The sequence below is a fragment of the Phocoena sinus genome, chromosome 2 (assembly GCF_008692025.1).
Source record: "Phocoena sinus isolate mPhoSin1 chromosome 2, mPhoSin1.pri, whole genome shotgun sequence".
In the NCBI taxonomy this organism is placed as follows: Eukaryota; Metazoa; Chordata; class Mammalia; order Artiodactyla; family Phocoenidae; genus Phocoena; species Phocoena sinus.
In genome coordinates this window covers 15,609,322-15,626,860 of record NC_045764.1, presented here as the reverse complement: position 1 = coordinate 15,626,860, position 17,539 = coordinate 15,609,322, and the positions used below count along the sequence as shown (strand labels likewise).

General features: G+C 36.4%; 1 protein-coding gene across 1 annotated transcript in view; it reads left to right on the top strand.

Annotated features, from left to right (window-relative positions):
• The window catches only part of MALRD1 (MAM and LDL receptor class A domain containing 1), a 592,374-nt gene that overhangs the window by 306,188 nt on the left and 268,647 nt on the right, over positions 1-17,539 (top strand). Inside the window, 2 exon segments of the mRNA XM_032621667.1 lie at positions 8,508-8,753; positions 10,335-10,492. Of these exon segments, the coding sequence (XP_032477558.1) occupies positions 8,508-8,753; positions 10,335-10,492 (404 nt within the window).

Here is a 17,539-nt window from a genome sequence, read left to right as displayed (position 1 = left end):
AACTCATTACCTTACTAAATATGATACACTCAAAACTCAAGGTATGCAAATTGTTCACCACCAGGACATTAGAAATTTTCTCCAAGTCAGAATTATTAAGAAACATTTATCTTTATAGGTTCCTTCGTATTTCTCATTTGCGTGCTCTTCTAATAGAATTAGGTGAATGTTAGCATGTAATGTCAGCCTAACATTTCTTCGATGTAAAGTATTAAAAATGAGTAATTAAGAAGTTGAGAAATAAACTGTTCTTTCTGAAAATATCTTTTTGAATGAACATGAGTGGTAACTTTGTTAGTATAAATTTTGTCACGCTGAGCAAGACCGTTAGAAAGTGCTCTTTGGGTATTTGGATTGCTACTATTTGCAATGAAGAAGATGGAGGCTGCAGGCACAATATTTTGGCTAATAGGCGGTTTGTTGCCAGTTGAGGGCTGAGCCTATGGCTAGTAAGCATTGCCCAGGAAACATGTAAGTATGGAATGCTGCTGTTCTAAACTAAAGCCTCAGCAGTACTGCAGTCACAGTCCGTTGGAATCACGTTAGTTCCTTCTCCTTAAACCCTGGAGGCTTCTTTTCTGTTTAGACTTCCTTCCATGCTTTCCTCTTTTTCTTAACGCAAATCATGAATCCTCTACTTGTTTTGTTTTGTTTTGTTTTGTCAATTCTTTAAGGCTACCATGATCTATTTTATGGAATTTCTTTCCACATATTCTCTCCTTCGTGCTAATATTAAAGGAGATCCCACAGCAACTTGGTATTTTCAAGTTTTTGCTGCAAGTTACTCTGGGAAAATATCAAGATGCTTAAAAAATAACAAATAGGAAGGGCTTTCACATGTTTCAGCATCTCCCAAAGCACCTGGTCTGCCATGTTTACCTACTGCAAAGACCATAGCCAGAAGGGTTTTATTTTCTATCCTCATATCACCTAGAAGGCTTTGCTGCTCCACTGAACTCTCTTGCCACATAAATAGAATTACAAAGTGAGAAAAAGAAACGCAGCCCCTGACATTCAGGACCTGGCCTGGAACTGTCAGCTAGGCCTTGGGGTTGCTATGAGCTGGTGTTTCTCCTGTTTAATGTAAACAATTTCACAGGGTGTCAGCGTCAGACAAAGCCATTCTGGTACCATGATGGAGCTAGACGAAAACAAGATCACTCTGTGACTGTGCTTGAACACAGACGAAACATGGACATTGTTTCAGCAAAAAGAATGACCAAACATTCCGCTATCTTTACTCATACGAATGAAACCTGTTCCTAACCAATTATAACTCTAGCCTATTCTAGTCTTCCCTTTGTTATATAAGAATTATTAAGATACCTGCTTCCTGACAGCACCCAGTTATCCCTGCTTCCTGACAGCACCCAATCTGGAGCAAAACTCCACTTCCTTGGAGCCTCCCCAAAATAACCTAACCAAAGCCCTAATCCTATAATAAGTCACTTCTAATACTCTCTTACTGAGCTGCCTTGTGGTTCCCGAGGGTATTTGTGCTCCATCACTACAATGAGTAATAAACCCAACTTCTTTTCAGCTATAGATGTGTGCCTTGTAGTCCTTTGCTGGAGGGCAGTGGTACCAGAGAGAGAATGAGGCAAGACTGTACAGTATGTGTGGGCCACTTCAGGGATTGAGGTTTTTACTCTGAGTGAGATGGGGTGCCATCGGAAGATTTTACTTTTTTAACTTTCAAAAGTTTATATTTAAAAAATTTTTGTGGTAGTGTCCAATTGAGAGAGACATTGCAAGAACTATACAGAGAACTCAAACATATACTACATACAGATTCACAGATTATTATCAGTTTGCCCATTCGTTTTATATATAAACTTACTTTCTTCTGAGTCATTTCAGAGTAAGTTGCAGACATCATCACGTCCTTTTACCTCTAAATAATTCATAGTCTGTTTTCTAAAATAGAGGACAGTCATTTAATGTATAATGATTAAATCAGAAAATTTAATATTTATACAATATTATTATCCAGTTTATAGGCCTCATTCAGACTTTACCAATTGCCCCAAAAATATCCTTTATGTAATTTTTGCTTTTTACCTGAATCATAGATGAACACATTGAGCACATCTATGATAACTGCTTTAACTTCTTTGAAAATTCCGTCATTTCTGTCATGTCTATTTTTGCTTCCGTTGACTAATTTTTTCAGGATCCAATCAAGGATCATGCATTACATTTAGTTTTTATGTAGCTCTAGATTTCTTTAATCTATAACAGATACTCAGCCTTTCTTTGTCTTTTTTGACATTGATATCTTTGAGAAGTATAGGCCTTTTATTTTGTAGGATATCCCTTAATTCATGTTTTTTGATTTCTCCTCATAATTAGATTCAGTTTATGCATTTTTGGGTGAAAATGACTTGTCAGCTTTTTTGGAAATTAGTTGATCATATATTTGTGAGTCTATTTCTGAACTGTACATCCAGATCCACTAAGCAATCTGTCGGTACATAAGTCGGTACCATTATAGCTTTACAGTGTATATAGAAAGCAGGTACTGTAAATCTGCCAACTTTTTAGCTAATGTAGGTGCTTTGCATTTCCATACACATTTTAGAATCATTTTGTTAATTTATACAAAATCCTACTGAAATTTTGATTGGGGTTATATTGAAATTATAGTTAAATTTGGAGAGAACTGAGTTCTTAACAATATTGAGTTTTATAATCCATAAAACTGATAGGTATCTCCATCTATTCAGAGTCTCTTTTCGTATCAATATTTTGTAGTTATCAGTGTAAAGGCCGGGCATGTATTTTGTTAAATTTATCCCTAGAATTTCATGTTTGGGGATGCCATTTTAAAGGATTTTTTTTAAATTTCAGATTCCAGTTACTTATTTCTAGCACATGGAAATGTAATTTATTTTTGTATAGTGATGACATGTAACCTTGCTAAACTTACTTGCTGGTACAAATAGCTTTTTTGTAATTTTATAGAATTGTAGGTGAACACATTGAGCACATTTATGATAGCTGCTTTAACTTCTTTGATAATTGCATCATCTCTGTTTTATCTATATTTGCTTCTATTGACTGATTTTTCTCCTGGGTTTAGATCACATTTTCCTACTTCCTCATATGCTCTTAATTTTTAATTTGATGCTGGACATTGTGAATTCTATGTTGCTAAGTGCTGAAGTTTGGTAAATTCCTTTAAGAAGCATTGAACTTTGTTCTAGAGACACTTAAGTTGCTCACAGTTCTTTATGGTCCATTTAAGTCTTATTTTTAAGTCTTTGTAAAGACAGGTTTAAGATAGAAGTCAGCAAATTTTTACAGTCAATTTTTTTTTTAACTTAAAGCAAACTTTATTTAGTATTCTTTTTAAAGCAGTCTAGTTTAAAAACAAGTTGAGGGACTTCCCTGGTGGCGCAGTGGACGACTCTGCGCTCGTAGTGAAGGGGGCCCAGGTTCAATCCCTGGTCAGGGAACGAGATCCCACATGCATGCAACTAAGAGTTCGCATGCCACAACTAAGGAGCCCACGTGTTGCAACTAGGGAGCTGGTGAGCCACAACTTAGGAGTCCTGGAGCCACAACTAAGGAGCCTGCCTGCTGCACCTAAGACTCAGTGCAACCAAAGAAATAAATAAATATTGAAAGAAAGAAAAGATGAATAAGAACCTAATGTATAACAAGGTGACTATAGCTGATAACACTGTGTTGCATAATTAAAATTAATTTGCTAAGAGTTGAACTTAAGTATTCTTATCAAAAAATTAAAAAATTTAAAATAACAATAAATAAATAAAAACAAGTTGAGGTTAAGAAAACAGTATGTTCAGAGAGTGAATATGTTCAGCTGTGCAGGTCATATGGTCCTGACTGAAACTACTCAACTACCATTTCAATGTGAAAATAACCATAGATAATATCAATATATAAACAAGTGGGCATGGCTAAGTCCCAATAAAATGTTATTTACTTAAACAAGTGGTAGACCAGATTTGGTCCTGAGACTGTAGTTCCAATCCATGGTCTAGAGACTAGTTCCTGCTAGAGTCTCTTTGCTTGTTACTAAATTGTACCTTTCTGGATTTCCTACTGAATGCCCTGTTTATTCGCCAAGGACTCTCCACTCTGGCTGGCAGTAACTCAAAGATATCTGGTCTTCTGTAAATTCTGGTAATTTTTCAGTTTATATCTCCTAGTTATTGTTTTCTTAGAAGTTGTTCTCTGTCTCTCTTTGTGGATTTTACCCTGCAAACATGAAAATTAGAATTCAGCAAAGCCTTAAGCATATCTCTGGATCTCCTTAGCTACATACCTCCTGTTTCTCTACCACCCTGCCTTGCAAATTCTATCTGTCTGAGACTCTGTCTTCTCAACTCACTGCAACCTCACTTTCTGCTGGGCTGACCATTTTGGAGCTATAGTCTAGAAAGTTCCTCCAAGAAGAAGTCTGGCATGATCCTGTATAGGATTTGCCTTTCTTTCCCTTTCTCTGAGAGATCACAATCCTGTGCTTTCTGTTGTGCAGTGTCTGCGAACACTTGTTTCATAGATTTTTCCCAGGCTTCTGGTTGTTTATGGATGGAGGATAATTTCATACCATCTTACTCTTTCTTACTATGTGTGCTAAGAGCCAGAGTCCTCTCATTACTTATTTTGATGCTGAAATTATTTCTGACCAGTAGTTCAACCTTTCATCATAATGATGTAATTTTTGGAGAACTTCATTAATTTTTGGCACACACACACAAAAATTCCCAGGCTCATCTTGGACTTTCTTTTCCTTAGCCCCAAACAGACCATTTTCCCAAGAAGGCCTAGGTCCTTGTAATGGGGAATAGTATTTAAATAACATAGAGTTTGGGGCAGAGAAGTAACATTCAATTTATTTAAAATATCACCATGTAAATATTTTTGTAAATATTTGTAATATTTTTATTGAAGTATAGTTGATGTATAATGTGTTAATTTCTGCTGTACAGCAAAGTGATTCAGTTATGTGTGTGTATATATATATATATATATACACACACACATACATTCTTTTTTATATTCTTTTCCATTATGGTTTATCATAGGATATTGAATATAGTTCCCTGTGCTATACAATAGGATTTTGTTTTTTGTTTTTTATCCATTCTATATATAATAGCTTATATCTGTTAACCTCAGCATGGTTCGTTATTGTTTAACGGACCATACAGGGCAAGGGTAGGATGCAGAGATCAGGAAGGAAAGCACTGCAATACAATCACAAAAAAATGATAGTGGCTTGAACCAAAATAGTAACAGTAGAGGTAATGAGATATATTCTAATGGTAGGATTGACAATTGACAGAATTCACTGAAAGATTACATGTGAGTTATGAGATAAAATGTTGTGTATATTATTACAGTTCCTAGAACTTGGGGCCATCCTCAATTACAAGATGGTCCGTCATCCAAAATTTGGTTCAGATATCAAGACTGATGACAGCACATACACACCAAGATGGTTTGAAAATGTCTGTTACTCACATAATGAGGCTTTCTAGGAAATCAAGGTAGCTCCTAGGCATGTCCAAAAGTAGTTTTAGAGAACGAGGGAAGAAAACTGGGATAGAGTTTTATGGTGGTTATAGGTGGTGAGACCTGGCTGAGGATCCCTGTGCACAGGTAGGGGCTTGCGTAGTTTGAACCTTCTACCAACAGGGGGAGGACCTGGACTTTCTTACCAGCTTTCCCAGATGTGGAACACAATGGGAAGGGCTCTCAGCAATCAAGTCATACATCAAAAAGTGAAGTCAGACTCTACCATACAGAGCTCCTTACAAGATATTTTTTCTCTGAATAACTGGAGTTGCCATTAATACAGATGAGAAAGACTGTTCAGTGAGAAAGTTTGGAGGGGAAGAATCAGAGTTTGAATTGAAGTGTATTAAGTTTCAGATGTCTCTAAGGTTTACATGGGAGGTTTTAAACTTTTATAATTTTGTTCTTTCTTACAAAATTAAACTGCCTATCAACAGGGTCACTGCCTAATTTAAAGAATATTTTTTTCTGTAAAAATGAACACAGTTTCATAAAAGCCTTAATATCAGAATCATTTAAAGGTATACACCCTACTTTCAAGTAGCTGATTTCTTTGGACAAAACAACAGGCATGGAAAATAATTTAGAAATAGGTAAATAACATTAGTTGATAATGTCCCTTGATGTTTACCAAAAGTGTTTTTTGTTATTTTATGAATAGAATGCATTATAGCAGTGAAATTTTCTTTATTAACATAGAGGGCTTTCTGTTCAAAATTAATCTTGGGTAATATCCGAATTACTGTATTTTTAAATTATGCAGGTATTTATGTTTTAGATCGCTAAAACTTAATCACTGTGACTATCTTAAAATACTAGCTATATTGATTGTGGAATATATCAGGCTCTATGTTTCCATTTAGAAACACATCCAAGTTATTTTCTTGTGTGTTTTAAAAGAATTAGATCTTAGCTTGATTCACTTGCTTTGGAGAAAAGCATCTTTAAAACCAGTAAATTTGTTTTTACTCCGCAAATTGGAATTGATAGAATCAATACAAATATCAATTGTATAACATCAAATGATCTAGCAATTTCTCAGGTTCTCAACAGATCCATGAGAGATACTGCACCTAGTAGTCAACACCACCATTTCTGTCCCTCGGTGGTCTTGTGTTTGTGATAGGTGACCTATCACTGCTCTTCAAGTCAATGGATTTTTAAAAAATAATTCTGAAGACAACAGACCTGGGTCCAAATTGCATTTCTGCTCTTGAAAAATCAGCAAGTCATTTAACATCTATAATCCTCAGTTTTCTCATCTATAAATGAGAGCGTTAACGTAAGTGATCTCCATTTCCATTAAAGCTCAAAAATGCTTTAATGTTACAATTCTGAGTCAAGCTCTGTAATTGAAACATCAAAGGTATTTTGTCTTAACCTCCAATCTGCTAGCTGAACTGGGCACCTAAATAAAAATAGTTTAATCCCACACTGCAAGAAAAGAAAATGGTAGCAATTAACCCAGACAAGAAAGTTTTGTTAGAGACAGAATGCATGGTTGAAACTTATTTTCAAAGGCTTTGCAAGTGTAAAGGCCATTTAATTAGGCAGTCTTTAGTGTGCAGTCCAAGAAGAGTTTAGCACACAAAATGGCTAGGAGAGTTCAGAACACCAGCCTCCTCCCCAGTGGTTTCTACATGGCCTTCCATTTCTCTCCTGCCACTTCTCTCTTAGCCATCTATTTTCTAAAATGTGAGACCGATCCAGAACATAAAAGCTTTTCTATGAGATTTTATCAACAGGAGTTTCCAATTCCCAGAGCACCTTCCATTAAATCCCTGAATCATTTCCTACCACTAATGCACACCAATCCTCAATCTTCAGACACTCTGCCTCAGGCCATGGAAGCTACCATCTAAAAATGAAGTAGAAAGTGGTATTACCAGCTCCCCTAACTGGCAGACAAGAAAGATGGGAAGGAAAAAACTTTCAGATACTATAGTGTCACAAAGCAAATGTGAAGCTGATGTCCCAAGCTGGATCTCGGAACAACTTTTCCTGCTGGAATATTGTCACCCATGGTGGTTATGTTCTATTGTAATGTTGGAGCAGGACAATAATAATACCTTGACTGTGCATATTGAACTGGTTTATCATTTCCAAAACACTTTCGCTCATTCATTTATTTAACTAATATTTACTGATTGCCTATGAAGGGCCAGGCACTGTTCTAGGCACTGGTGATATAAACAAGTCTCTCTAATTAGCTTAACTTCTCTAGTTTTTACTGTTTTTCCTTCTCTTTAGATAGGGACACTAAAGCTCATCAAGTGTATGATCCAAGTGGCATAACTGATAAGTATCAGAACCAGTTTGAGCTCAGCTGTTCAAAAGCGTTGCTCTTTATCTTAAACTCTGTGGAAAGGTCTCTACGGTTGACATGGCTTTGTCGGGAAATGGCTCCTAAAATTCCAAGCAACTGACAAATAAATGTTTTGGAGGAAAAAAGATCTGTTGGAAAGTTGGATATTACTTGTATATTCATGTCCCTGCTTCTGAGGAAGTATCGTATATGTTTGGCTTCTGATAAATGTTGGAGTGCAAGGATGCTGATGGAATGTACTTTCAAATACCCTGTAATATATAAACTCTTATTACCCTAAAGATTTTATTTCAGGACAAAAAATGGAAAGCCTCACTTTGGCTTTTATATTTTTTGAGTATAGCTTACAGGAAGTGCTGTATTTGGGGAGGACTGGGATACTTTCCTAGATCAATAAATTGATGCTCAATTTTTTTTTTTTTTTTCATTTTGAATGATGCTCGTGAGTGATCTATAGACGAGAACCTAGAGGGGATTAGGAGAGAGAGAGGTAGGGGTCAGACGTCCCAAACTCCTAAGGACACTGTGTTTCTTTACGTCTTCAAGGGAATCTACTCTTACTACCTTTTAAGCTCACTAATGTGTTAGGAGTGTTTCCTCATCCTTTCTTTGTTTGTTTTCTGTTTTCTAGGTTACTGTCCATATGGTTATCGGGAATGTCAGAATGGCAAATGTTATAAACCGGAGCAAAGCTGTAATTTTGTAGACGACTGTGGAGATTATACTGATGAAAAGGACTGCGGTAGCTCCTGTACTTTTGAAAAAGGCTGGTGTGGTTGGCAAAACTCTTTGGCTGAAAACTTTGATTGGGTTTTGGGGGTTGGCTCTCCTCAAAGCCTAAGACCTCCCAGAGACCACACACTTGGAAATGAAAATGGTAAGTTATTAGGTTGTTCCAGTCACTCTAATCACATTCACAGTGAGCATCACGTTATCTTCCCTGAGAGCATCTGGAGAGACCACCGTGGTGCCAGGGCAACTAAGTCAAACGTTTAACAAGTGTATTTGTTTCCTGGGACTGCATAACAGACTGCCACAGACTGGGTGGCATAAACAGCAGACGTTTATTGTCTCACAGTTTTGGAGGCTAGAAATCTGAAATCAAGGTGTCAGTAGGGCTAGTTCCTCTTGAGGTCCTTGAAGGAGAATCATCTGTTCCATGCCTCTCACCTAGCTTCTGGTAGCTTCAGTCACTACTTGGCTTGTAGGCGGTACTCTCCTTCTGTCTTTGCATTGTCTTCCCTCTATGCATGTCTATCTCTGTGTCTGAATTTCCCCTTTTTATTATAACAGTCTTACTAGACTAAGGCCCACCCTCATGACTCTATTTTAACTTGATCACCAGCACAGACCCTATTTCCTAATAAGGTCACAGTCACAGGGACTGGAATTAGGACTTTCACATCTTTTGGGGGACACCATTTAACATATAACAGTGAGTAATTACAATTGAATATTACTTTGATAATTTTAGATAGATGATAATATATGCTGCTCTCAGGTACCTTTCCTAAATGACACATACTTGTCATCAGTAACCGTGAATTCTGCCACTCATTTGATCATTAGAGAGTCATTTAACTTTTCAGATTCTCAAACTTCTCATCTGTCCAATGGAGATAATAGAATTTGCCCTGTGTACCAAACAGGGATTGTCAAGATCAAATGAGATGATCTGTATGAAGGGGAAAGCAGTTAGAAAGCTGTAGAGACGTGCAGTTGTAGCTGTAAGGTCATCTATGTGAAGGGTGCTAGGTATGGCTCATTTCTACAGTGAGCTGAGGTCAGGTCTCAGATTCATTGGTCAAGGGGCAAAAGACATTAGGAGAGTAAAGAAGGGATCCTGAATTCCTGGATGCTACAGAGTAGGAAATACTGACATTTCACAGGCCTGTGATAAAACAAAGCTCTCCAAGCCAGACCAGCCATGACAAAGAAAGGTAGGTGTAAGTTTCATTCAAACACTCAGCTATACATACATAAAATGTTTGGGATATTTGGATACACAAGCAGAAAACTCAATATCTTTCCTTGTGTGTTGTATATTAAAATCCTCAGCCTTTCATTTATGTACTCAACAGACGACTGAATTCTTGAAAGTATGTCATATCCCTCTATTTGTATTTCATAGACAGTCTTTGCATTGTTTTACAATAACTGGAGAGTTTGGGGAGTCCATGAAATAATTTCTATAACTATCTTGTTGAGTCTAAGGCATAAATACCCTGTCAGGTCAGTTAATCTGCATACCGTGAAGTACTTTGCTAGAACAGAGACAGTTGGATATTGCTCTGTCAGTGAGCCAGAGGCAACGCTACTAGATTTCCTTTCTCTTTCAAGCAGAAATACCTTTGGCAGTTCAGATCCTAGAAATGTAATTAAAAACCCGAAGATGGAAAAGCTAACATAATCCACTCGATGTCATTTTTGCGTTATCTGAATCCCATCTTGTCCCCAGGGCACTTCTTGTATCTGGAGGCTACTCCGGTGGGCCTTCGGGGCGAAGAAGCACACCTCAAGAGTGGTCTGTGGCAAGAAGCCAGCGCTGCCTGCACCATGAGCTTCTGGTATTTTATATCCACAAAAGCCACAGGGTCCATTCAGGTCCTCATTAAGGTAGGATGTTCTCCTGCAATGCCTCTGAGCTTAGTGAAGTTTCCTAGAGACAGCACATGGCCAGAAGGAGATTATCCCAACTCTGCTTACCTGGCCCTGGGAAGCCTCCTCCCATCAGAGGGAGCTGATACTTGTGGTTCAGATGCTCTGGGGAGTTTGGTAAACTGGGCGTGGGAACCAGCTTTGAGCCCAGCGTTGCTCCCTGTGGTTATGACTGAATCCCAGAGACTCCTTTTATGGTAACAATTAGTCTAAGACACACAAGTTTAGGTATTTCTTTCCCAGTCCTTCTCAGTAAAAGAAACTAGATTATTTGTACATCTGAAAGGAGAGCAGCTATCCATTTTAACTCATATATGAGCAATCATTAAGGGAATTAATATTAGACATTCTGGTTCTAAGCACACACCGTGCAAAGGACAGAACCGATCAGGAGAATGAGGAAGGTATGATTACATTGAACTGCTTATTAACTATGACACAGTCATGCATTTTCTTACTGTGGGTTAATTAGATATTTCTGTCAGGGCTTTAATTTCATTTAACAGAATGACAGTGTTCAGGGACCAAAATACCAAAGTATACATTAATATTTTTTTTTTTTTTTTTTTTTTTTTATTTATTTATTTATTATTATTTTTTGCGGTACGCGGGCCTCTCACTGTTGTCGCCTCTCCCGTTGCGGAGCACACGCTCCGGACGCACAGGCTCAGCGGCCATGGCTCACGGGCCCAGCCGCTCCGCGGCATGTGGGATCTTCCCGGACCGGGGCACGAACCCGTGTCCCCTGCATCGGCAGGCGGACTCTCAACCACTGTGCCACCAGGGAAGCCCCTACATTAATATTAATGAGACATGGTTCATATACCTTTACTCTTTGGCAAGTTACAACAGCAGCAAAAAGGAGATAAGTGTGTGTGTGCGTGTGTATGTGTGTGTGCGTGCACACGTGTGTTCATTTCAAGAATCTCGTTAGAATTCCAAGAAAGCTTACTCTAAAACCATGCTCTAGAGGCCATTGCTGTTTTATCACACACTGGGCTTCGGCGAAGTGCCCTGACACTAATAGAAAATGCCTGACCAGAATACCAAAGGCCTGATATATGTGAATAGCTAATGCTGCATAGTTCATGTTTTATCTAAAACCTGAGTTAACTTTATGTTTCGGGACTCTTCCATAATAATGCAGAAAAGCCTGCCTAATAAAATACATGCAGCAGTCCCACAGTGATTTATTCTTATATTTAAATATGAAAACTTACTGAAATGTATGCAAGCCTTCAAGTTCTTGTAAGAGTATTTTGCCAGGACTCTATTGAATGTGATGCTGCATTATATGGTCTGTACTGCTCAATAACAAAAATTCAGCTGAGTAAATTTAAAGATCAAATTGCTTTATTGAACGATTTATGAATTGGACAGCATCCCAGGTAGCAAATAAATAGAAAGGAGCCCTGCCAAGTTGTGGAAAAGGAAAGGTTTTTAAAGGCAGAAAGGGGGCAGAAAGAGGAAATTACTAGCAAAAAATGCATTGCTTCAGGGAAGGTTGCACTTCTGAGGAGGACGGAAGGGTTCTGTTGGGCAGATTACTTTCCTAGTGCTGACTGGTTATGACTACAGTCCTGAAGGAACTTGAAACTGCAGTTAGGTTAAGTGTTAAGTGTTAGTTTCCTGTCATGGGGCTTAGCACAAGTGACTCCATTTTGAGCCTCTTTTCTCTTTTTTCAACAGTACCATGTGAAGGACTTGGAACACTGGATTTTGCTTTTATTATTTGTTTCACTCATATTTACATTTCTCCTCTCTTATAGTATATTACTATAAAATGTAAAATTAAACTATTTTGAGATATAAGTCTTCCTATCAAGTCACGTTGAGCCCCCATGTTTCCTCCAGTTGATTCCTATGGACATTTAACAGCATCTTTAGAGACCCGTTTTCCTACTGTATTAAAAATATGTATATGCCTATTATTATTCAGTGACATTTATTACAAAGGAGAGAAATCTTTCATAATATATATTGATCTTATATTCATGAATTTTAAGTCAATTGTTTCATTTTTGGTGATTAACAATACATATTTCTGATCATCATTACAAAGTACTTCTTAGGCTTCTCTCTGTGTGGAACCATGCTGGATTTTTACCTTGCTCATTAGTTGGAAATTGTCCTAGCCAGATGGCAAGCACAGTAGGGTCAGGGATGCTACCTTTTCTTCCTTTCTTTGTTCCTCATCTTTTAAAATGTTCCCAATCTATACATATGTTGCCCCTGGCCCAGTTTCCTCTGCCTTTCCTCAGGAATGCCTCCTTCTGTGTTCCCCTCTTCCCTCCATACCAAGTCCAGCACAATCTGGTAGATTCAGCCTTTCACAAAACATTCCTTGACCGCTTTTGCCCACCGTGATTATTCCTTTTTTTCTGAGTGTCCCTCACGACTCCAGAAATTCTTCCTGCTCACTGGCTGTTCATTTATATTTATTCTATTTCAATAGATACATTATAAAATACTTAAGGCAAAGCCTTGAGGCTTTAGTCCTTATGTCTGTCAGCTCTTCAGAGAAGGGACTGCTGGATGAAGGGATTGCAAGAGGGGAGTAGTTCCCTCCCAGAGCCCAGTGCTGGGCTCAGGACACCCCTTGTTTGAGTTAATCCTTGTGCAGGAATGGCTGTTATGCACGACATTAAAGCCTAATCTGGAGAATCTGAAATCTAGGTCTGAAATATATACATGCAATGAGATGCAAAAGGCATGTAACCACTGACCAATAATTTAATGACAATCTAGTTTTAAAGGGTAGTATCGATTACAGATCACAACCAGAATAATACATACTGAGAGTTACATTTACCAACACACACTATTTCATGTAATTCTTAGCACAACCCTCTGAGGTAAATAAAGTGAGCCCCATTTTACTAAAGAGGGTACCATAGAAAGAACCTAACCATCCTATAGCCACATAGCCAGTCAGTGACAGATGGGAGTTTGAATCCAGGTATATTTACATCCCAAACTTATGTGTTCACCCCTCACCCTTATTCCCCGTGTTCCTCACTGATAATACTGAGTTTTCTACTCTTCATAATGAAATAGAGATTCTGTTTTACTGAGATCTATATTCATTGCACAGAATCATTTTTTAAGGGGAAAAATGAATAATAATTCCTATAATGGATATGTGTGATTCTTAAACTATGCTGTTATAAAGGAGTGAATTCAGGGAAACCCCAGCAAGGCAAAGCTACTGCTTTAGGAAACACTCAGTGAAGAGCAGTACTATTTTACATATTGTCTATATTATATTTTCCTTCTATATTCCCTGCTTTCAGTCACATGAAGACTTTTCACTAAAGAGATGTAATTAAATCAAATGTAATCTTTGTGTCTTAAAGTGATTGGTGAATTCTGAGAAGGTGGAAAGAGCATCTTATTGAGAAATTAACCTTAATTTTTTTCTTTCCTTGAAGTCTGCTTTAGTTATAAATGTAAAGCACACACAATAAAATGAAGTAGCTACAGTTTTTCAAGAGAAATTACTTTTTTAAATACAATAGTTTGCTTTTTTTTTTTTTTTTTTTAATGAGAACAAAGAGTCTACCAGGTAGAAGGATTATTAGCTATCCCTCACTGCTTGGGCCAAGCCACTTTGTAAGTGGGATTTAGTCCATGGGAATTGCTTGTGATCGCTGCCATTCCACTGTGTTCATTTAATGGGTGAGTCAGTCAAAACTCAGATGGGCTAAGTAGGAAGTCCAAGGTTATAAGTAAGTGGATGAGCTAGGACTTGAACTCAGGTATTATAAAAATTAAGATTAGAATGTTACACAATCTGATTTCTGTCTTTCTATGAGAGAAGATTGAAAGTTGATCATCTAAATTAAAATACATGGGTCATATCTTTTTCTGAATGTAGTAATAATTCATTTTTAAAATAGTATGTTTGTTCTTGATAACATCTATCATTTTTGCCTACCATTTAACTCATTTACATTCAGTATTAAATTTAAATGCATTACTTTTCAAACCATCTAAGATTTAAAACAAAATATGAAACAAGTGTTCAGGGGTAGAGTAAGAGTTCCACATAAAAATTAACTTGTTTTCACAATTATATTTAATTTTACACATTTTTCTGGTCACTTGTTTTCTGATGGGGTTAATTAATTATGAGTAATATGTCGATTTTGATATGCTAAAAAGAATTTTGGGGGAATTTTTAAATTTACTTGTGCTTGATAAAGTGTTTTCATAGGTAAAAAGTCTATCTAGTCTCATCACGAAACAGAAGACCTTTGCATCTTTTCAACTAGCCATGTGAATAAAATGCAGGAACACCTGCTACCTGAAGGGCATTATTGTGTTTTAGAAATACTCCATCTTTGATAAACTGTTGATATTTTAATCAAGATGACTGCATGCTGTAGGGAATTTGAATCTATTTGACTGAAGGCATTCAGGACTATCCATTAAAAACTAAAAACTATTAGACTATCCGTTAAAAACTATTTAACTATCCGTTAAAAACTATTATAAAATATTGGTTATTTTCACTATGCTGTACATTTCATCCATGTATCTCATTTATTTTATGCCTGGTACTTTTTACCTCTTAATCCCTTCTTCTATCTTGCCCCTCTCCCCACCCCTCTCCCCACTGGTAACCACCAGTTTGTTGTCTGTATCTATGAGTCTGTTTTTGTTTTGTTATATTCATTCATTTTGTTTTATTTTTCAGGTTCCACATATAAGTGAAAACATACAGTATTTGTCTTTCTCTAACTTATTTCACATAGCATAATATTCTCTATGTCCGTCCATGTTGTTGCAAATGGCAAAATTTCATTTGTTTATTAATGGCTGAGTAATATTCCTTTATACATATATATACATATATATATATGTATGTATATGTGTATATACATATATATATATATATATATATATATATATATATATATATATACACCCCACACATCTTCTTTATCCATTCGTCTGTCGATTGACACTTAGGTTACTTCCATATCGTGGCCAATTTCTTTTTTCTATACAATGTGCTAAGTCTTTTTTTACACATAGTAATTCACTTAATCTTCAGAGTAAATCTGTAAGGTAGATATTTTGTCCTAATTTAACAGACCATGAAATTGAGACCCAGGTCACATAAATAATAAGTGGTATCATCAGGATTAAAGCCAATTCTAACTCCAAAATCCATGCTCTAAACCACTGCACTCGACTTCTGCTGTTAGATTTTAAGACATTCTCATACCCAGGAGGCAAATATATTACTGTTCATCAAAGTTTTCCAGTGGCTCTGAGATCATACAAATTAGAGATTTCCATCTCTGCATACTAATAAATCCACAGGCCTGTCCCCACACATGTTAGAGAGGGGAGGGGATTGCTTTGTGTTTAGCAGCTTCTGTAGTTTTATTTGTTTTTTAACAGCTTGTGAACATCTAGTAATAATTATCTAAATCACTCTACCTCATATCTAAATAAAATAAAATAAAAATAAATTCTAAAATAAAATTCTAAAAAAAATTCTAAAAATTCTAAAATTCTAAAATAAAAATTTCAAAATCATGTTTAATAGTTACATTTTAATGTTGGTGAAGAAAGAATGAATTGGAAGCAATGTAATTTGATTTTTATAAGAACAAAACTAGCTAGATGAAAGCTTTTAATTTTTATTCAAACACGAAATCTTTAAAACTTGCAACCATGTATTCTTTCAGAATCTTCCCCTCTCTCTCTCTCTTTCTCTCTGCTTTCTAGTATGATCAAACTTGATAACTATTTTTCCCTCTTTGAAAACTGAGACCTCTAAATTAAAAGCAGAAATCTTCAAGATCAGGGGCTCTTAATCAATAGTCTGTGTATGTGTTTGTGTGTGTTACAGACTTCTTTGGCAGTCTGGTGAACTTCTGCATTACTTCTCAGCATACTGTTATAAATGCATAAAATACTAGAATTACAAAGAAACAAGTTAAATTAATACTAATTATTAAAATATTTTTTAAAATCCAAAATTCTGACTTAGTAAACTTGTGTTAAATGACAAAATCTAGCAGAGGATGAGATAACTGCTACTATTTCAAAGGGTGATAAGCATAAGTGATATTTTTGAGATAATCATGGCACTTTAAAGTGATATTAAAATATTTGTTATTATTATTGGTGAGAAAGTCACAGGTACTATTAATACTTATGATTTGTTGCTTGTATTCATGATTGAAGAAAATACCAAATTTTAGTTGAAGTTAGTAAAAATAAAGATGTATTTTCCTCATCCATGTTCCAACCCTCTTGAAAACCAATATTCTGTATATAAGGGGTCTGGAGAATTTTTTATTTTGTAAGGGGATCTACCTTATATGTTCAGTGTTAACATTTATAATCAAATACCTTATCTGAGTAGGAACTTTCTGCATGGAAAAACAACTCCAGTTCCCAATAATTGAAACATAAAGGCATTGAAACATAAACATAAAATGAAGATAACATTCAATCTGAACCAAGTTCAGAGCAGAGTAGTTTTAAATGGGCTTAGGTGCTGCCACAGCAAAGAGCTGTTTCAGTCGCTGGTTATCAGGCTCACAGCCAGGTAGAGTCAGCAACTTCCAAACTGACTGCTGATGGATTAAAATATTGCGAGATTTGTCACCCAGATTCAGGAGTGTCTTTTCAAATGTCGTTAAGTAGTCACGCTATTGACTTTCTGTGTAATATAAGATCTGGGAGAAGAAAGGGAAGAAAAACAATATTGTAACTTACCTCATTTTTAAATTTAACTTCAATTTTTAAATTAATTTTAAGGTATAATTGGCCAGTAGCTTACTCCTTATCTGCTGACAGAAACTTCATAGGTGCGATTGTTGTATATGGACTGCCCTATGTAGGAATCCCGAGGGCAGGTTAATTTCCTTTCAACTTTTGCTTACTTCCCGATAATATTTGCATCTTAACTGTTTAAAACCAATTTACCATGGCAAAACATTCCTTTTCATTCTATTTCATTTGGGGGAGTGAGGGCAGTGC